The sequence below is a fragment of the Lissotriton helveticus genome, chromosome 4_1 (assembly GCF_964261635.1).
Source record: "Lissotriton helveticus chromosome 4_1, aLisHel1.1, whole genome shotgun sequence".
Classification (NCBI taxonomy): Eukaryota; Metazoa; Chordata; class Amphibia; order Caudata; family Salamandridae; genus Lissotriton; species Lissotriton helveticus.
Window position 1 is genome coordinate 362,186,733 of NC_136063.1, and position 21,430 is coordinate 362,208,162.

The 21,430-nt window shown below is 44.2% G+C and overlaps 1 protein-coding gene across 1 annotated transcript in view; it reads right to left on the reverse strand.

Moving 5' to 3' along the window:
• Window positions 1-21,430, reverse strand: part of LOC144827999 (fibrocystin-L-like) — a 1,093,512-nt gene that overhangs the window by 99,038 nt on the left and 973,044 nt on the right. Inside the window, exons 72-74 of the mRNA XM_078686146.1 lie at window positions 13,356-13,588; window positions 12,646-12,813; window positions 3,732-3,889 (exon numbers count right to left, since the gene is read on the reverse strand). Coding sequence (XP_078542272.1) covers window positions 3,732-3,889; window positions 12,646-12,813; window positions 13,356-13,588 — 559 coding nt within the window. The remainder of the gene's footprint in view (window positions 1-3,731; window positions 3,890-12,645; window positions 12,814-13,355; window positions 13,589-21,430) is intronic.

Consider the following 21,430-nt stretch of genomic DNA (forward strand, 5'->3'; position numbering starts at 1 on the left):
AGCATGCCTTGGTTTGCTTGAAATCTCAGCGTCTTCAAATGCTTTTGACTTCAAGTTTTAAAGCAGATGCTTGAGCACATCCGGGAAATGTGAGGATCTGATTATGCATGTCTAACATATTTCTTGGCTGACTCCTGAGAAGTATAACTTGCTACATATAGACAACTTCATACCAAGACAACTGAGTGTGGCGATCATCATAGCTCTGCCTTCACCCGTTCTTTCTAAGGAGCCGAGGTTTCCACCTGACAAGGTAGTTTGGGCCTTTGGCCGTAAATGCCAACAATATATGAATGATAAACAGATGACAATTAATCTAAAAGAGAGCAGCAAGAGAAAATAATAATTTACACTAGGCTCATGTAAATCTACTGGTGAATGCGGAAAGAAAGTTAGCCAGTAACAGAAGGAAAACAGACATTAAGTTTTGGACCTGCTGTGCTTTCTCTCTTTCGTTTTCATGGCCAGATGTACTGAGTGATCCTCCTCTCAAAAGTGCTGTTGTCACGAACTTGAGAATTTACTTAAATTATCAATTATCTAAATTATCGCAGGTAATTAATTGCTGGAGGGAAAAGATGTTACTTTCTTTTTAAATTGGAGAATACTTTTCACACATATCTTGATACAGCAAGCTATTGTTCTATTTGCCTGTATTAGGCAAAGATTTGTTTCGCAAGCAAAGTTCTCAGGTCCTGAGTCATGGGAGCTGCACTACGTTCACAAAAACACACAATTTATAGGCTTACGTGACAGACTCAAACACATTTAGTGGTAAAATAAGCAGAGTTACAGACTGAAAAAGCACTGGCAACACAAATAGCTCAGACTTATAAGTGAAACCCAAGCCAGACCTATGGGCTTTGCCAACGTTTGTTTTATTTTGACACCGTAAGAACAGCTTGTTTTGTCAAAAATATCACGTGTTGAAAGAATGACAGCATGTTTGCTGAAGGTACGTATTTGGAGCTCGAAAAAAGACAAATTGTGAATCTAGGGTCACCTGTAATGATAGAAAATCAAGAGAGCTTTGGTCAGATCACATTGGCTCTGTCAGGGCAGGAGCAATCAGTTGAGCAAGGAAGGTGGGACGAAGGACCAGAGGTTTGAGGGGCACAGTGTACCCCAGTTCCAGCTCTTCCTCACTTCCCCAGCAGGGGGTGAGAGGGCCGTTTGCCCTGCTTGCATTAGTGCCCGTGATACTGGTCTGTCCTGGAGTTAGGGAAGCAGAGAGCTCCGAGTGCAACAGTCCCATCAATAGTTTTATCTGGAAAACAAAATGTCCTTTTGTATGTTTCTAAGAATATGTTCCCACCTGAATATTATCTGTCATGAACGGCTGGCTGCGCATTTGGCAGGAAGCCGTATTTCAGGGAGCAAAAAAACAACTTTAAGAAAGACTTTACTTCTTGAAGGGCGCTTTCACGTCTTTTTTTTTCACTCTGTGACTTTGAAATGTCACTGCAGGGGCGGCCTTAGGCATGTGCAAGCTGTGCACCTGCACAGGGCCACCAAACCCCAGGGGCCACCACGCCAATATATATCGTTAATATAACAATCCTCAGAGGATGGATACATATTTGCGTGGTGGCCCCTGGCAGGGATTTGGCGGCCTCCGGCTCTGTTCCACTTCCAAACACCCTGACCCCCCCACCCCCCTCTTCACTGGCCTCCATGTTCCGCCCCGCCCAGACCCCCTCTTCCGTGGCATCCTACCTATGCTCCCTGCTAAGCATGGGCGGATTTTGCGAATTGGCAATCCGCGAACTTGCGTATTTACAGATTCGCAATCCGCAAAATCCGCGATTTTCTTTTTTTTTTTGTGTTCGCAAGGATTTCTGCCAGTTCGCGAGGGTTCTGTGCCAGTTCGCAATTGCGAACTTACTTGTCGGCCGCGACTATGTTGTTTCTACATCTGGTTCATCATCACAGGTTCACAGCACCCTCTGTTTCACCACTGCCACCCTCTGGTACACCCATGCCACCCTCTGGTACATCACTGCCACCCTATGGTTGGTTTATCACTGTAGATTATGGGGGTGAAAAAAAGCAAGCACACCTGCCCTGCTTCAACTGACATGAATTAATTTGGGGTTGATTAATGTGTCACTGAATTTAAACTTCCAGTCTGGCTGGCACCTGCTTCCTTATCTGTAATTTGCTTTCTGTTGCAGTGCAATTTTTTTTTCACAGGACCTTTGTGGCCTATAGTTGCAAGTAGGCAACTGAACTCTGAAGGGGCCCCTCAGGAAGCACTACAGGGAATGGTTACTAATGATAAGATTGAACTTTTGCACCTGCTGAGTGCTTTCAGTTTTGTCTGTAATTGCTTTCTGTTGCAGTGTAATTTTTTTAACAGGACCTTTGTTGTATACTTGTAGCTATTCTCTGAGCCTGCTGTGAGGGTCAGAGCAGGGTCATAGAATAGTTGCAAGTAGGCAAATGAACTCTGAAGGGGCCCCTCAGGAAGCACTACAGGGAATGGTTACTAATGATAAGATTGAACTTTTGCACCTGCTGAGTGCTTTCAGTTTAGCAAAAATCCAAATATCCAGCAGCATCCACAAAAAGTAATCCTTCCAGGTCAAGATCCAAATCAAAGTGACCAGCACATGAAGAAAGCACTGGGAGGAGCCTGGTGGACAGGAACAGGAAGTTGGAGACTGTGGGGCACTTCCTTCCTCCCACCCCCACCCCCCAAAATGAACTCCTTGCAAAGAAAAAGTGCAGGCAAATGTCAACCTGAGGAGTTATTCTGATAAAAATCATAATTTTCAAGGTTTATGCTGCCTGCTGGTGGATTTCTTGTGCGAAATTGCAAATTTTGCAATCTCGCAATTGCGAGATTGTCGCTGCCCGCCGCATCTACGTGTTCGCTAGTGTTTACTCCCGCAAAATTGTATAGTATTCTAGTTGGCAAGTACGACCAAGCAAAAAATCCGCTTCGCACGGATTTTACGAATTTTCGTCAAGTTCGCGAGAGTTCGCGGATTGCGAATGTACCGAAAATCCGCAAAATCCGCGAGCGGAACGGATTTTACGCCCATGCTTACTCCCTGCTCAGGGCCGCCATAAGCCTAGAGCCGCCCCTGGTCACTGTCACCCGCTTGCTGCATCCACACAATGCATCCAAGAGTCAATGGCTTAGGAGGAATTCCCGAAGCCGCTTTCTGTATATTGTGTTTCATGTAGTATGTTTGGTCCGGTTTGTCGTGTGTAGTGGTGACATCAGGACCTAGCAGAAAGCTAAAGAAATCTTCAGTTAGTCTCTACAAATTGAGTTTTCCTCCCATATGCTTTTGCGACATACAGTAAATATCCTCTAAAAGGGTTAAAAGCCAAATGTATCCTCCATCACTCCCATTAATAAGATACCTCATTGAATGAAAACTAAGCAGTGATCAGTTCTGCTCACATGCAAAGATGTTTGCGCCTTTACTACAACCGCTGAATAAGGAGAGGTAGTTGCCATATATTCTTGTAGGCTCGAATGAAATCTAAATGAGGTGTAGGAGACCGTGCGGTTAAGAACTTATCTGCATACTATAAAAGAGAAGTACGCTCATAGGAAAGCTGTCTTTATTTGTTTACAATAGCAATTTCCATATTATACCTTTTAAGCGATGCTCAAGGCAACGTAAATGGATTGACTGCATCTATTTCCTGCAAATCATTTTCGATGTACAATGTTATTATCACAGCTATAAATAGAATAGTAGAAAAGGCCTTACTTTGGTGTCATCGACGTTCAGGAGCATTAATCGGAGTTTCTGAGGGCTGGTGCTTGTGAAAAAGATATCAAAGTGTTTGCCGCTTGTTACAATGCTGTGAAACAAAGAAACTCTTCTCCTACACGTGTATCCTGAGCACCAGCCATGATCCTGTGGACCTGCAAGAAAATACACAATTATAGAAAAACATTTAAACACTTGAAGGAGCTCACAGGCGCTACTATATGTGCGTGCACAAGTGAGGGGATAATGCAGTTCATGCAAAGGTCCCAAGCGCTTAAGGGCTGCCCAGAGGCACAATCTAGTGTCACCACTTCATCCACCTTGACCAGGATTCTATCTGATTGAGGCTAATGGTAGGATTTCTGTCACACTACATGTTGATGTCTTCCGCGGACATTCATGCACAGACATTTTCTTCTTTTAGGGCCCAAACAGTGTTGCTTTGCAGAACAGAGTGAGGGTTGGAAGAGCTAAGACATTCCTTACAGTTGGCGAGTTGAGCCAACATCTATGCTTAGGGAGCCCATTCCCCTGATAAACAAAGGCATTGCAACAAGGATGGCCACCACTGGGTTTGGGTGTCCATGTACCTCTGTGCCTTAGATTGCACCCTTGGACTGCAGACTGGGCATGAAACCTCGAGATGAACAAGTGTGTAGGCCTTCAGTGCGCTTCTACGTGTCTCCTTCTGCTACCCACTGTAAATATGGACGGGGGTCTATAGGTTAAATAAAGGCATTGCCAGCCCATTGAGAAGACTAGGCATGCACACCCTACTGATGAGAGTACAGGAAGGGTAGATAAGTACAGGCAGATTCGGTTACATTATGTATACCATAAATTAGAATATACGTGTGGCGAACATGGCAGTATGTCCTCAGATGATTTGACGAGGGTGTAGTTGACTTTTTTAGTGCGCAGATGGGTCAGATGTTATTGCTTATGGGTAGCCAAGAATCACAGGATGGGAAAAGGGGGATACATATGTTCATCTTTGAGGTCCTGGAAAGGCCATGAAAATAGAAATCCTCGATATGAAGGTACAGAGGTAAGTAGGCATTTCTTTATTTCTTTAGTGGTGTTGCAGATGCCCATGTTTCTTGTTGGGCATATTGACAAGGGTTAGATAGTTGTGAATGATGCCAAGGCCAGATAATCTACCTTGCAAAGTGGATGCCTGAAAGACAGACCCATGTAGAAGGCCCAGAGAACATCAAGATCTTTTTTGGGAAGAATCACAAAAGGTCAAGTGGTGAGCGGAGATAGATGATAAGATTTCACCTAGAATACTGATGCCCGACTATAAGAAGTGCACTGGAAGCACTGGTGCACTTCCAAGGACCCTGTACCCCGTGAGTCCTCCTTGGAAGGCCTTCACATGAGTCTTGGTGCTGAGAGGCTCCCAATTCATGAGAATTGGAACCTTAGCTGAAGAGAATTTATATTACTGCTGTCGCCTTCTGATCATGGTACATAACAAAACATCGGCCTCTGTGTCACATACTGCCCTGTATAGGAAGGACTGCAGTTCACAGGGCTTCTAGCATGTTCTAAGATCCCATCAAGTGGGACCCTTGGGACCGGCTTTAGCATTGGTGTCGTTCAGTGCAACAATCTGTGTTGTCGTCCCCATGACTTCCTTCTTCACTGCTTCTCTCACTAACATCTATCAACAGTGCCCCTAATCGCCCCTTTACCCCTATTTCACATGTACCTATTTTATAGTGCTACTCATCTCAATGTAGACTGTCAGAATACTTTACATTAGAAACATTATATACAGAGACAATGAGTCATACCAGTGTGAAAATCAATATATAGGAAATGTTTCTTAAGACAATGAGGACTACGAGGTAAAGTAGCCACATCAAACGTACTGCTAGACAGTACATGTTAAGAGTGCTTGGTCTGGAGAACTGAAAGGGCAGATTAACAACATTTTACAATGCACAGTAACCAAAGTTGCAGCACTCATTGCATGAAAAGGAGAGAGATCACAACTGCACTGCATCTACTGAGATATGGTGCCATTGCTCTCTCTTCCAGTGTCGCCATGCCTTAGGCTGCCTGGCCCCAATGCACATATCCTTACACCATAGTGCAAGGGTGTTTGCGTGATGTCAAGCTTAAGTTTTATACTGAAAAGTGTACACTTCCAGCAAAAAAAGTCTATGCAATGACAAAGTTTAAGACTTTACTACTTTGTATGTGTGCTTGGTGGTGCTGCACACTCGCAAAGTTGGAAACGTTTGAAGAAAATACACCTTTTCTCCAACTTTCTGCCTGGCTCAACGAGGCGTAGGTTTTTTATGCCAATATTTTCTACCCACCTCAATAAATAGGTATTGGCATCAAAACCAACCAATTGGTAAGAGCATTGAAATGTCCCCTGTACCTTCAATGGTATGCCCTCTTGAAGTAAAGTAGTGCATAGTGCTACTTTATGTACTTTATGTACTATCGCACTTTTCTTCTAATCTCTCGGCCACTTGGTCCGGCGGAAGCACAAACAATCTTCCTTAGCACATATTTCCTCCTCCCTCTACTGGCTGAGTTGACAGCCAATCCCGCCCCTGCTTTAGCGCGATTTTTTTTTTTATAACATTGTGTTGTCATGTGATTTTTCCTTTGTTGCACTGCTAAAAGCAGTGAGCCAGCCCTCCTCTGCCTTAGCGGAGAAGCCGCCACTGAGCACTCCAGCTTCAAATAAAAAAATTCTTGCAAATTAACAGCCCCTATACGATCAATGAGGATATTAGCTCATTGTATCTCAGCTTTGGTAAGTGAGTTAAGAAACCAGGCCAAATTTACTTACATTTTATGATAGGCAGCACAACAATCAACGCTGAACTGGAGACTTTCTCAATGGGAGAAATGTCCCAAAAGGCACCCTGCCTTAGGGCTTTTAAGGCCTGCTGTAAATATGACTCACATGTAGTATATGCAGTGTTAGGACATTGCACACTGGCAGTGTACTATGTTGTGTTTTCAGAAGGGCTTACACCCTTTTAGACATTCTGCAGTAGTTGTCTGTATGTACTTCTTGTATGCACCCCTTAGGGTGACATAACGCATGCTAGAGCCCTTAGGAACTCTTACGTACCAGGGGTGCCATTTACTAGGGACTAACAAAGCTGCTACAATACTTTCCAACTGGGTTACAATTGAACATGACAGTCTTAAGGGAAGAACACGGGCACTGGGGCCTGGTTAGCAGGCTTCAGTGTCCTGTCAGATAAAAAAAAGACAAGCATCTATTAGTTCAAATGGGGCAAAAAGTGGGGACATCTGCAAAGAAGAGTCCTGCTTCCTACAAACCCTGCAGCCAACACACCAGGAGACCCAGTCCACCCCAGGGAGAGTGTTTCTGATTTGTTAGGCGAGGAAGAAGTAAAGAAGCTGGTTGTACTATTGCAGGTCCTACATTGCCTCACACCCCAACTGTCCAGGTCACTTCCTCTGGGGAGCTGACCCATCAGTGAGAGAACCCATTTTAAAGTGGACGTTATCTACAGCTGGACCCTTGACTTCCCCCCTATCTATTCTGGATAGTAAGGTGCCAACCTCCTCTATCCTTACCTTTGCTAGGACAAAACCTAGCTTACCCAAAGAAGTTACTATGCCTCCCATGCCAAGTACAGTGCTGTCATTAAGGCTTGCGCCAAGCAGAGGCTAATCACAGCTGTCAGTATCCAAAACCACACGCTAAGCTCACCACTGACAGGTGGCTGATATGCTTTAGGGGCAACTGTGGGTTCTTAGAACCTCTCTTGCTGCTCATAGTGGGGGCCACCACATCCTGTAGCAGACACCATTCTTCCACTCTCCTTCCTTTCAGAGCAGGAACACCACCCTCATTCTGCTCAGCTGCCTAGCTGCTTAGGACCTTTTTATGAACAGGAGAAGCCTTACCAGTGCCAACTCTAGACTTCACCCGAAATGGGTCCTTGGCTCCCTAGATCTCTTTTTTAAGAGTGGCTCTCATTTCCTCCTCTTTTTCCCTCTCCCTCTCTGCTTGGCCTCCAGTCTCCTAGGTATAGAGACTGGATCCTCAGGATCTGGGTTTAGAGGTAACTTGGGCAACCACACCCATCTGGGACCAGACCAACCTCTGGGCGATCATTGCCTATGATACTACCCAAGGGGAGGTCCAGACTGATCATCACCTTATGCCAGTTATGGGGATCCTCCTTTTCTAGGGGCACTATGGATACAGGCCTCACTGTGACCTCTCCAGGGACCATGCTTACCTTCTTTGTCTCTCCTAGCACATACATGTCTGGGTACACCAACCCGATACTCACTATAGTGTGAGTGGCACATGTGTTTCTCTGGCCAGTGCAGTGTTCAATTTGTAAAAACATAGGTGCCAGGGTCCTGTAAGGAGACCACTGAAGCTTGCACCGCCCATTGCCCCTGCCAGTGCTGCCAATGATGGTACCAATTAAACTGCTAACCATCACACCCCTATATCTATGACAGTTCAGACTATTCCACAACACCCAAAGCTATACGAATGGATTGTAAAGCAGGCATTAGCCATTTTCCATTAATATTAAAGTATTAAATAATGGTGTTATGCACATTTCAAAATTAGACAAACAGTGCCACCATGTGGCATACTCCTTTATGTGCTGATGTTGCCAATTAAGGTGCCGGGCAAAAACTAGGTACTGGGCCAGTGCTAAGGATCCCTTTTACTTGACTGGAGTAGATGTGCCTACTACCACCCTCAGGGATCATCTGCTTAGCATCTGGTTCTGTCTCCCAGTTATATGACACAGTTATATGAGTTTGAGACAGTTTTTATTTTACTAGCTGTGCAGAGGTTCCTTAATTGCTTCATACTAAGTGCAGGTAAGGTGTTAGGTAAAGCTCCTGCATTATCTCCTCTGGGCCAGACATTTTTAGTACAGATGGGACCTTTTGGAAATTCAACAAAAATTCAAATCAGGCTTTTAAGTCTAACTAACTAGTACACTTTTTAAATCTATAATACAACATGGCTGGGGGACTTAAGACAAGGCCCTAATAGGTCAGATTAGAAAATTCTGAAACATTTTAAAACTCTAAAATTCTCAAAAATATTTTTTGACTAGTCAATTGTTATTTTCTTCTTGGAAACACCTATTGATAGAGTAGTATCAGCAAATACAAAGTTTTGTATTCCACTGCTGCCACCAATGTAGGAAACAGCAGAGCAAGACAGCTGTCAGATTTGAGGAATGAGGCTCAAATGCAGTAATGTTCTACTAAGGGAGAAACATTCACTGCATAGGGTCTCTTGCAATTGACTTACATGACTGATCTTCTGGGCTCAAGGTAAGTAGGTGCCAAGGTCCCTGGAACCACCAGCAGTTTCAGGTTACCTGCCCTGGTGTGTCTGGGTACAGAGGTGCTGGTCACAAGGGTATACTCAAAACTGCTCTCACCCTGGATATTGGTGCAGGGCAGCTCCGGGGGTCCTGCTTTCGTAGATGATGGTGACATCTTCCTAGGTGGCTGATGCATTGTTAGGCACGGCCATCAGTAGATCGGTGAACCAAACATTGCAATCGGTGCCCAAAGACTGCAGGGAAAGGGCTCCTCAACCTTAAGAGACATCTTTCCCAGTTGTTGATGTGCTGGACAGTTCTCCACGGGTTTGGGGAGGGAGTCCAGATCTTAGTGAAGTCAGTCTCATCGATTGGGGAAGTACATACAGCCCAGCAGGGTTTAGGTCCTCTATTCTCACGCTGTTGGTCCTTGTTCGACTTCCTCAGTTCCCAGTAGTCGATGTCTTGATTTGATCTGTTTTCTTGGTGTCAGGAGGCCACTAAAATACTCAATTTAGAGATGATAAGAGTAGGGAAGGGTAGTAGCCAATGTTTTACTTACCATTGGGTTCACTATACCACCTAAATGACCACTTCCTCTGGGGAGTGAGCATAACCCTGTCCCAAAGTACCTAGGTCCATCAAAAACAGATGGTGCAACCCTTCTTTCATGGAGCACATCAGACAGCCCACCTTAGGGGCGTAACCATTCTTCTGGTTTCACACACCTACCTGCATAGCTAACTTCCTGCCTGTCCTTGTGCTAAATGGGCCTCAAGGCAGGGGTATCTTCCAGTAATGGGAGAAGGCAGGGTTGCATATCAAAGGTGGCGTAGGCTTTGAATCCTTTGGCCTTGGTATGCATATGTACTAGCCATCCTGCTGGAGGAAGACTGAACACCTTCCTCCGGAGCAGGCTTTATTTCTGACCTCAGAGACCATGGGCTCTCGCCTCCAGGGAGTCAGAAACTAATTTGTGGTGTCAGGCTGGTTGATATGTTTGTATGGGTCCCTTAGGGTGGCATAAAACATGCTGCAGCCCTTAGGGACCCTCTTTAGTACCAATGCCCTGGGTATCAGGGGTACCATTTACTAGTGACTTACAAGGGTGCTAAAGTCCTTGCCATTTGGGTTACAACTGAACATGTCACTTTTAGGGAAAGAGCACTGGCCCTGGAGCCTGGTTATCAGGCTTCAGTGCACTGTCAGAGTTGAAAAACTAGTCGTTCATAAGGGCGGAAAGGTGAGCGGACATCTACAAAGAGGTCCCGCTTCTTACAACTGTCTTTTAGAATCTTGAAATTTGGAATGACCAACACTAGGCTTGTTGGACTGGGTGATATGAAAATGTGACTATCTCCCATAGCTTCTGGACTGCTGGGAAGAGTAATAGGGTTCCATGTAATAAGGCTGTTTAGTCGGCCATTGCTGTTGGTAGTATAGTTGTTATGATGGATAAAATCACTGTGCGTCAAAGCCATGAGCCACTCAAACATTTTGTACTCAATGTGCATGTAAGATGCCAAATGATCTTTCTTTCATCATTTCCATCTTGAGAAGCTGGTAGGCATCACTGTTGTGAACTATTAACTCACCATCATAGGTCAAATCCAGAATGCAGAGCTGTCTTTCCGGTACAAATGAAGTGCACTTGAGTTAACACAGGCATCATGATACAACAGCTGTAGTGTAACCATTGGACCAAGGATGGAAGCATTAATTATAGTTGTAAATGTATTCCTTCTCTGCAGAGACTAGCCTTGGGTCCCTTTTTCTTCTCATCAGGTATGTGGCCTAGATACGGGGCTATGTGATTTGGCATCTGCTGGTTAAATCAACACAAGGACCAGCAGTCTTACTTAATAGATGCTGGTCCAAATATTCATGGGGACCCCGTTCTGAAGTGAGTTCCTTGTATGATGGAATAAAGTCTGTGGCTCAGTTTCAAATCAGTAGGAGAGACAAAATATTTTAATGTTCCCATAGCAGGTAGCACAGAACCTCTTTGAAGCATGCAGGGAGTCATATTCTGCTTTGGTGGATGACCCATAAAAAATCTGTTGTCTCCCTAGTTTTCACATTGTGAACTAAAATGTAAGATGGCAGAAGTCATCTTTGGAACTAATGAGCTCTCCTTCACCCCACCCACTGCTACCCACTTCAGTTAAACCCACTCAGAAGTCATAACAACAAGTTCTCCTAGCACTGTCCAAGGCTGTCACAATAGGCATTGTAGCTAGTGTGTATGCAAGGGACCTTCGCATTAAAGGAATGATGTGTGATTTTGTTAAATTCTTCAAAAACCTCCAGCAAGTGTATTCTATTTAACAGCCTTTCTGAGTGTTACTTTTGAAGGTTGTCACTGCCTACATTATTTCTGCAAGTTGATCAAGAGCTGTGATGTGAAATTCACCCACAGAGCCAGAGGTGTATGCAGGTGACACACCTTCCTCAGGAACACATATACAACTCATTAGACCCCTGCAGCTGTATCAGGCTGATAATATCCCAATGCAACAAAAGTCACGAATCTATAACCAGGGAGTTAAATACGATGACAGATGTCAGTAGTTCAGGTGATATTCAATATAGGATAAATGTTTGATATTGATCATACGCAAGATATATAGTTAGTTAACATTTTATTTAACAGAGTTACTGTAACAATGCTTTCAGATTTTCAGGACTCTCTTCATGATGACTGACAAGGGAGTAACTGTGGGTATGATATACCCTGCACCAATTTCCATAACTGACCTCTCTGCAACAAAGCTATACCAACACTGTAGACTTAAGGCGAGTGAATGATTAATATTTTCACACATATTACCAGCCTAGTGCCCCTGTAGAGTCATGAGCAGCCTAAAGTAGTAGGGTCTGTGCTGACCAGGAAAAGGGCTATTGCCTTTACAGGGAACAAGTGCAGGACATTGGCTCCCACCTGCTTGGAGGGCCATCTACCAGCCATTGAGAGCTTAAGTGTGTGAGTTGTTATCAATTCATATTACTTCTATCATTGTTGTTGCTGTTATGGAAAATTCATGCTGCTGCAAGTTTATCTCGATGTACATTTGGTAGAGTCTACGCTAAGGAGACCTATGGTATAATTCTGCAGAGATCCGAATGATGGTGGTAGATTGGACCAATCCATGAATAGAGTGATAAGTAAGATGTTGAACAAAGGATTACTTAAGGCTGTGCAGGCTGTGCAGGTGATGTATTACAAGAAAAGCTTTCGCACAAACATTCATGAAGTTTTCTCAAGGCAGAGATATTTTTGCACAATTATACACTTTGCGGAAAACATAATTTAGTAAAAAATAGGAATGTGCAAAGTCTACACATCTAAGTAGATTTAGAACCACATCCATTTCCTCCAAGAAAGGCCTGCAACAAAATATTAATATTGTTATCGAAATATCTGTCAAAGCGTATGTGTTTTTTCTACACAGCTAAATCATTGTATTCTGTCCAGATATATAACCACCTTATCAGTGTATGTAATCAGAATCTTCTAAACGGCTATGTATAAAAGTAACAATTTATAGTATAGCAGTGATTTGAATTATTTCAAAATAGGGCTGATCTTTACATACCATTAATAAGATCAATGTAACCATCCCCCAGTACCGCTACTGGTGACAGTCTTCTGGTCTCAGTATCAGAATCAAGGCTCTCAATAACCAGCATTTCATGATCTAGTCCTGTGCAGTTGTAACCTTCCCATGTGGACATATAGACACAACTGGAATCTCTGATGATACCTAGACAAATAGAGACAAATTCAACAGTTTAAAGTGATCAATAACACCAAGTTCTACCTCAGCTTCGAAGGAAAGGTCACTTAATATTATATTAGTACTTATTTAGGCATAGTTTGTGCTCTTATATTTAAAAAATCACTCCACATTCAAGAATGGCTTTGAGTAACTATTGGGACAGAAAAGTCCTCTGCATGGCAATGGACATGTACCCCTGCACTGAGTGCCTAACTGTACTGATATATGGATCCCAAATGCTGATTTCTGTTGTACATCAACAGCATTGGTAACATGCCCTGGTGTGGCAGCAAGGACAGGAGAGGAGAGGCTCCACCCACAGTGGAGAAGCAGTGAATAATTGAAAATTTGTGAAGACTGACAAGGATAATGTCACTGGAAAATGTCAAATAAGTTTCCGGATGAATTTACACATTTTATACCATATATGGGCAGTTTATATTACTTTTAAGTTAAAATGGAAAACACTTTAAGACTCCAAAACATCAACTCTCAACATCAAATACAAAAAGTGTTAAACTTCAAACCTTTATTCGGTGCTATTTGGTTCACAGGAATGCGGCTGCCATTGAGGTACGTTAGCATCACTTTTGGAATTCTATAATCTCCAATTCCATATGATTGAACTCCACCCCACTGGTACTCAGACTGAGCTGTCACAGAGCCGGGGTTTCCTAGAAGTGAGCCATCAAGGTCCTTCAGCAGAGCTTTCCTCTTGGCATCACAAACCATGTCAACACAGTCGGATGGATTTGCTTTTCTGTATAAAGCAAAATAAGTGACACTATTCATTAGGTTTAACAAAAGCTTCAATTTTCAACTAGTACAGGCACTAAATGTTTGGAGTAAGAATAGAGATTTAAATGACCAGAAGAAAAAGTTATTTACCATAATATTTCTGGTAGATTGCTAGTCTTCCTTCTGATTCCTCCCCTGATCAAAATCTCCTAGATGGCTTCACACCAGTCTGGAAAAGCGTTTATCCAGTATTGATTCTCAAGAGCTGCCAGGTGGCTCCATGTGCCTGGAGCCATGATTCCACCTCTGGATATTACATCACTTGATTATTTTAGTTGACGCCCAGATCCCTGACATTAGTTACTGATACTTTTCTTCTACCTCGTTTAGGCATGTGGAGAAGATCCAAGAGATTCATACCATTAGCAAAATATGTTTGCCTTACATGGAAACGTGGTAGTCATATCATTAACCTATTGGGGAAGATGAAGGCTGGTGAGGAATCTATGGAAGGTAATGAATCCACCAGAAATATTGTCAGTGAAGTAACTTTTTCTTCTGATGGATGCATCTTCCTGGAAATGCCTCACCTTTTGATTGAGCTCTAAAGCAGTACCCCTTTGGGAGGTGGGATTGAATAGTGCTGTTTAATACAGAGAGTAAAGCAAAGTACACATCACTGCACACAAAAGGTGTGAGGAAGTTGTCCTTGGTAAAATCATGCAAGGATGACCAAGTAGATGCCTGGCAGGGGTCGGCACCATGACACTGCAGGAGAGAGCTGAGGAGGCTGCTGTGGTCTTTTTAGGACAGGTAACAACAGATCTTAGTACAAAGGATGCCCTAATGATAAATGGTGCATTCAGTAACAGCTTTTCCCTTTTTAGGTTTCGCCTGCTAAAAGCTTATGTGCTGTCTTCTGGGAGTGGTATTTTTTTACTATCAAGGGGTTGGAGCCCATCCATTGCATACTTTTTGTTGACTTGTCATTCTTCTTTGCTGGTTCCTAATTGGCCAGCACCGGCTGGCTTCACTTCCTCTTCTTTCGTGTGGAGACTGAACCAACTACTGATTGATTTAGTTTGGTCAGTGTCTTTCCACCGTACTGTGATTTAGGTGCTATTTAATTTTACTTTCTCCCCCTTCCATCTCTCACCCTTGTCTGTGTTGCTTCTTCCCCTCTGACCCCTGTGCTCCAAGTTGCTTCTTACCCTCCCACCTACCCCATCCCTGTGTTGCATCTTCCCAACCTACCTACTCGGTGTTGGTTTTTAGAATGTGCTATTTGTTCCCTCCCTCCTGTTGTATATGCTGCCCACCCCTACCTGCAATAAGCAAACAAACAATATGCCAGTGCTTTTTTCTGAAATGTTCTTCCTTGGAATATTGGATTAGGCTAAGGCTCGTCCATCTGTACACTATGTGGACTGGTTGAGGTGACTCAGTGTTAGTAGCAAAGGGCCTTCTATCTTAGCACTGACATTTATGCTAAAATACTTATTTTCATGGAATGCATTTCAAAAACATTTCCGTGATTTACTTATAGTTACTTCCTGTACTCGTCTTTCAATGTGGGGCATACAAGTTTCTTTTAGAAGCCATCACCATCTTTCACAAACAGTAAACGTGCAGGGAGGAGGTTAGCAGTTAGAAATGTTGTTAAAATGCAAGTAGATGCTGTACTGTTTTGCTAGTGCCGATCGGAAAGATAGTTTGCGTGCGGTTCGGTGGCCAATGTTAAAGATGTCAACACATGCAGGTCCAGGCTTCAAACCACAGGGGAGAGTTACGAAGATTTTGCGCAAAACTTTTTTCCCCAATTTACTTTCCAGCGCTAAACATGTTTAGTGCTGGAAATAACGGAAAAGTAATCGGAAGCAGCGAATAGCTCTGCTTAACTTTGCGCTATGGGGGCATACCAAGGGTGGTGCATGGGCATTCCCATTCAACCACCTGAGGTTTCTCACGATAAACCCAATTTACTAAATAAAGTAGATATGGTTTAGCATGAAAAAACTGCTCCCTTTTCAAGTAGGCGCAAAGAAGGAGAAATGCTTTCATTTTTTCTCATTTTTCGACTCTGCATGTGTGCTGCAATTTACAGAAAACATACAAAGTGGGAAAATGGTTAAAGTGAGCCTGTGCATAGTATTTTGTACTGGAAGGGTTCCTTCCAACACAAAAACTATTCTAGACTCGCAGAGACACCCTTGCACCATAGCGCAAAGGTGTCTTTGTGGCACATGGCAGCTGATTCCAGCGCTAGTGAGAGGGGAGGAGAGTGCCTTATTTTAGTAAATAGGAAGCTCTACTCTCTCTCTCCTTTGCACGTAGAGCAGCACAGCATTTGCGCCTGCTGCAGTACGTTACGTGAAAAACAAGTAAATCTGCCCCTAAAAGTGTTTTCGGAATCTTTCAATGGCCATCTCAAATTCTAATTCAAAACAAGCTTTATTCAAATTAAAAGAATCAATCATAAGAGCACAATATGTTGTGTATTATTACAAGAAATATATCAGCATAATATGAATAAAAAAAAAAATATTGTGAATACCATAAATTAAAATGCCAAGTTCATATTCCACATTGTTTGACTACATCTAATAATTTCAAGTGCATAGCTAAGGGACTAGTAAAGACTTCCTACTCTAGAATCTGTAATATTAGAAATGCTGGGCGGCATTTTCTCAGGCCTAATGCCCTTAAAATGGGTACAATCCATCTTTTTCTTGGGACAGTATAGAATTTACAAAATAAAAGAATGTGCATTGTAGATTGCAAAGACATATTATCACATGAGCATGCACACAAGATTATAGACCAGTCATTCCTAATTGGGAAGCTTATTAGTCTGTCAAAGTTCCCCAGATGAAAGCAGGTCAACATCATCATATCATAAGCCCCGGTTACAGTTTCAAGACATGGTCGAATACCGTGACGAACTAATAACATCAGATTTTCTTTGACTGTGGGTTTTACATGTTCATTTGAGAATCTAATTGTATCTAAAAGCATTAAACAGTCAGTTTTCAAGGTTTTCCTTGGAGTTTTAGTAATGCTACCCGGATCGTCAACATATTCGGGATGCCCAAGGTCTAACATAAAGTTTTTTACATAATTTAACCAAGGAATACAAAACAACCAGTTAAAACTAGTGTATGTTATTGACCATATCTTATGCCATAATAAAATAGGTTGTATCCTAATCAGATCTGATATGTATGGCATCCCTAGCTCTGCATTGCAAATATAGGTGGCAGTACTAATCGGAACAAGTAGTGGGTACCTAAAAAAAGGCATTCTCAATTAGCTGCAGGGGCTGATATTCAGCGTAGCCCCAGATGCCGGCACCATACATAGCAGTTAAAACACACTTAGCTTTAGAGATGTATATTAATTGCACAGCCGGCCTTCTGCCTAGTTTTCTATTAGCTAGTGCAGCCGTGGCCTTTAAAAATAAAAATGTTCTTGCTAAAACAGCATGAGACCAGGTCTCCTTATGATCAAAACGGATGCCCAAATGGCAATCACATGTTACACCGATTGAGTCAGCATATTGACTGTGACCAGTGCCTCAGAGAATGAGGTATTACAGACAGGGCATGTAAGCAGCAGGAAAGCCTGCGGCTCTGCCCGATGGCAAAACCTCATAAATGAAGCCCTGGATGCGTAGTAGTGATGCAACACAAAATGATGGCCCCCTTGACAAATGGTGTGAGCGGCCCCTGATTCTCCCATAACTCACAGATATTTATGCATCTTGGGCTGAATGTGTCCTCCTTGAAAGAATAGCCCCCACCCCTACCTCCTGCACTGTAGGGGTTGCGTTACGCCCCTCATGTGAAGCAGAGAAATATTTATTGCTTGAGAAAAATGGTACATGATATGTTATACCTCATTGAAAATAGTCCCCTGCTCAAATCAGGTCCAAGAAGAAATAATATCAGCGTTAAATACTGTTACCTCTTTTCCCCAAATAATAACAAGGAGCCACGAGTAAGGTAAGGTCACGTCTTTATTCATTCGTGCCTACCGTGAACTAACTTTCTGCTTTCCTGTTCCGGCATTCCCCACGCCCTTTACTGTTCCGCCTGCGCTGTCCGTGTCCAGGGTCAGGTGATGACGATACAACACCTTCCCCTTTTGTACAAAGAGTCTTACTGTCTCTTAGATTTTTTCAATGAGGCGGACTGGTCGTCTGACATATCGCCGGGGGCGACTGAGCTGTGCTGGCGTCCGAATTCGGTGGCTTGCATCTTCTTCGTATCTCACCGGACTGGAATGGTCTCTGTCACTGTTCTCACTTTGACTCACTGACTCAGTGGTAGACTCATGTGATCGAGCTTCATCATGGTTGTTGAAATTACACTTCTTGAAGTATGAGATGTTGTGAGTTATCCGTTTGTGATCTGCCTCTATTGTAATCCTTGTCCCTTTCTGGCTACTGACTCTCAAGGGATGGGCAAGATAGTGACTATCTGCTTTCATGCTTCGATCGCGCCAAACTATCACCCAGTCTCCTTCCTGGATGTCTGCATGTCTCGCATGTCTGCGTTGGTCAGTATAGGTCTTCATTTTTTGTTTCTTGTCATGGTCCAGTCTGACCAGTGTGTCATGATCAATGTTCACAGCTTGAGGCTGTAGGGCACAGTCTAGTGTAGGCAGCCGTGTGCGAGGAATTCTCCCTAGCATCAGGGTGGCTGGGCATTGGTTGGTGGTGCTGTGAGGTGTAGTACGATATGCTCACAGTACCTCATTTAAGGCTTGTTGTATGTCTTGATGAGCTAGTTCTGCTTGTTGGACCGCCTTCTTGAGAGTTCCCATAAAGCGTTCTACCATGCCGTTAGCTTGAGGCCATAACGGTGTGATCTTTTTGTGCTTAAAGTTGAGGTGCTTTGCAAAATCCGCGAATTCGTGGCCATTGAATGGTGGTCCATTGTCAGATTTCACTCCCAGCGGAATACCCCATGCTGCAAAGGTCTCATCAAGGACTGGGATTACTTGCGTCACTTTGGTGGATGACACTAGATGCGCAATCGGGAAACGGGAGTACTCATCCATGATGACGACAATGTACTTGCCCGATTTTAGGGGGCCGAAGAAGTCAATGGCTATTTGCTGCCATACTCCATCTGGTAGCTCTGACATTTGCAGAGGAGCTGGCGGTTCTTCACGGCTCACCAGTTGACATGAGACACAGTCTTTGAGGGTGGCCTCCACCATCTGATCGAGAGACTGGAACCAGACACGCTCCTGTAGAGCCTTCTTGGTGGCACTTATTCCTCTGTGGCCTTCATGGGCGAGGTTAATCACTCCTTGCCGTAGTCTTTGTGGAATCACTATCCTCCCCCTCTCAATAATAAACCATCCGTACTGATGGAGAGTTCTTCTTTGATGTGTCGGAATGCTACGAGTTCTTGGATACTCTGAGTAGAGTTCTGGGGGTTGTCTTTTACATGTCTCCACGAGTTGTTGCGTATACGAGCCATGACATCCTGGAAGACAGGGTCTTGACTGGATGCTTCACGGATCGCCTCCAGGGGCACTGTGGGCGGACAGGCGGTGTCAATGACGAAGTGGATATACTCCTCAGCCAATGAGCACCTTTCAGTGGTGTATGTCTGGGGGTGTCTGGACATGTAGTCCGCTGGATTCTCCGACTTCCCTGGCTTGTGGACGATAGTGTACACATAGTGTTGAAGACGCAGACCCCACCGTTCAATGCGCGGGGGCATTTTGGCTTTGGGATTACCAAATATGGTGACAAGAGCTTAGTGGTCAGTAATGAGAGTGAAATGTTTGCCATATATAAAAAGATGAAAGTGCTCGCAAGCCCAAACCACCGCAAGACCCTCCTTTTCAGGTTGAGAGTATGCCTTCTCAGTGTCAGTGAGGCTGCGACTGGCATAGGCGATGATGTGGCGTTGGTCTGAGTCTTCATGATATTGGGCCAGGATGGCGCCCAGGCCCACCGGGCTAGCATCGACAGTAATTTCAGTTTTCTTCTTAGCGTCAAAGTAGGCTAAGTTGATGGCAGAGCTGACAGCTTTCTTAATTTTGTTGAAGGTGTGATCACAGGCAGGTGTCCACAGAAATTGCTGGCCTTGACGGGTAAGTTCCCTGAAGGGACAGCTGATGGTAGCGTAATCCCGGATGTAGCGTGCGCAGTAACTCGCCATCCCCAGAAACGATTGAAGGTCGCTGACGTCTCGCGGCGTTGGGGTGTCTGTGAGAGCGGATACTTTTTCTGGGTCTGGCTTCATGCCGTCCTTGGAGAAGATGTGTCCATAGAACTTTAGGGTCGATCTGTGGAATTCGCACTTGTCTGGGTTCAAGGTTAGGTTAGCGTTCAGTAGTGCGTGGCATACCCTGTCCAGAACGGTGTCATGCTCAGTTTGGTCTTTCCCGAACACCAGGATATCATCGCTGTAGTTGAAAGCGTTTGGGATCCCTTGGATTACTCGCCGGATAGCCTCTTGGAAAATCTCAGCAGCCGAAGATATGCCGAAGTTTAGGCGTTTGTAACGGAAAAGTCCTTGATGGGTCGTGAAGGTCGTAATATAGCATGACTTTTCGTGCAATTCCAGTTGATGATAAACCTTATTGAGGTCGAGCTTCGAGAAGACAGTAGCACAATTAAGACGGGCGATCATGTCGCTAATGTGTGGTCCTGGATGGCGCTCCCTCTCGATGGCCGTGTTGGGCGCGCGCTTGTCTACACACAGGCGTACTTTGTTGTCCGGCCCTTTCTTGGGCACTACCACCACGGGTGGTACCCACGGGGTTGGCCCTGATGTGCGTTCAATGATGTCTGTCTTCAGCAACTCTTGGAGTTCATCATCCACTGCCTGTTGTAAGTGAAAAGGCACTTTCCTGTGGTGTTGCGCCACTGGGGTCACTTGTTCGTCGACATGTAACTTTACTCTGAATTGGTTGAGTTTTCCTAGCCCTTTGAAAAGATTCGGAAATTTGCAGACAATATCTGGGGTATCCTCTGTCATGTAAAGGAGTTCCACAAGTCTCAGACGTTCTGCTGTTGGCAGACTAAGTAGGCAATCGGTCAGGTCTGGGCCTTCAACTACATGAATATAGGCTGGGATTTGTCGATCCTTGTAGGAGAGAGTCGTGCTGAAATGACCTAAGCATCGCAGTGGCTTTCGGGACATCCAGGTGTATACTCGGACAGCCGCAGGCTCTAGTTTCGACCCTGGTTTCATGCTATGATATTCAAGAGCACAGAATTAGTTCAAAAACGCTCCTGAGTCCAATACAAACTTGGCAGGGTGATCTCCTATTCGAATATCCAATTTCGGGTACCTTTTCAGCCGGTCTGGATCTGACACCATGCAGATGTATTCGTCACTATCCTGTGACACAGGTGTGGGTGATGATGATTCACTAGATGTCGATCTTTGTGAGCGATATGAACTGGCAGAGCGTACACTCGATCTGGACGAGCTAGAAGAGCGCCCTTCTCTTCCTTTTACTGCTCAAGCTTGGTGTTGTGTGCTTGACCGCGACGTGGACGATCTTCGCCATGATGGTCGAGTTTGACAGGCTACTTCAAAGTGGTTCTCCCTTCCGCAACGATGACATCGTTGCCCAATGGCTGGACACGCCAGTGCCGTCTTGCTGTTCTTGGTATTTCGCGACTCCTGACGTGATGACGTCTTTCGTGAGGTCGTGAAACGTGTAGGTTTACTTGACTTATGATGGTCCGAGCGGAGTTTCTTCCCCTTATGTGCTTGCATTCTAAATGCTTGTTCCTTCTTTTCAGTCTTATTGACTTCCATTTTCCTTGCGTGGTCTTCTGCCTGGTCGTTGATCCGTGTCATCTCTTCAATCTCCTCGAGAGTATAGTGTT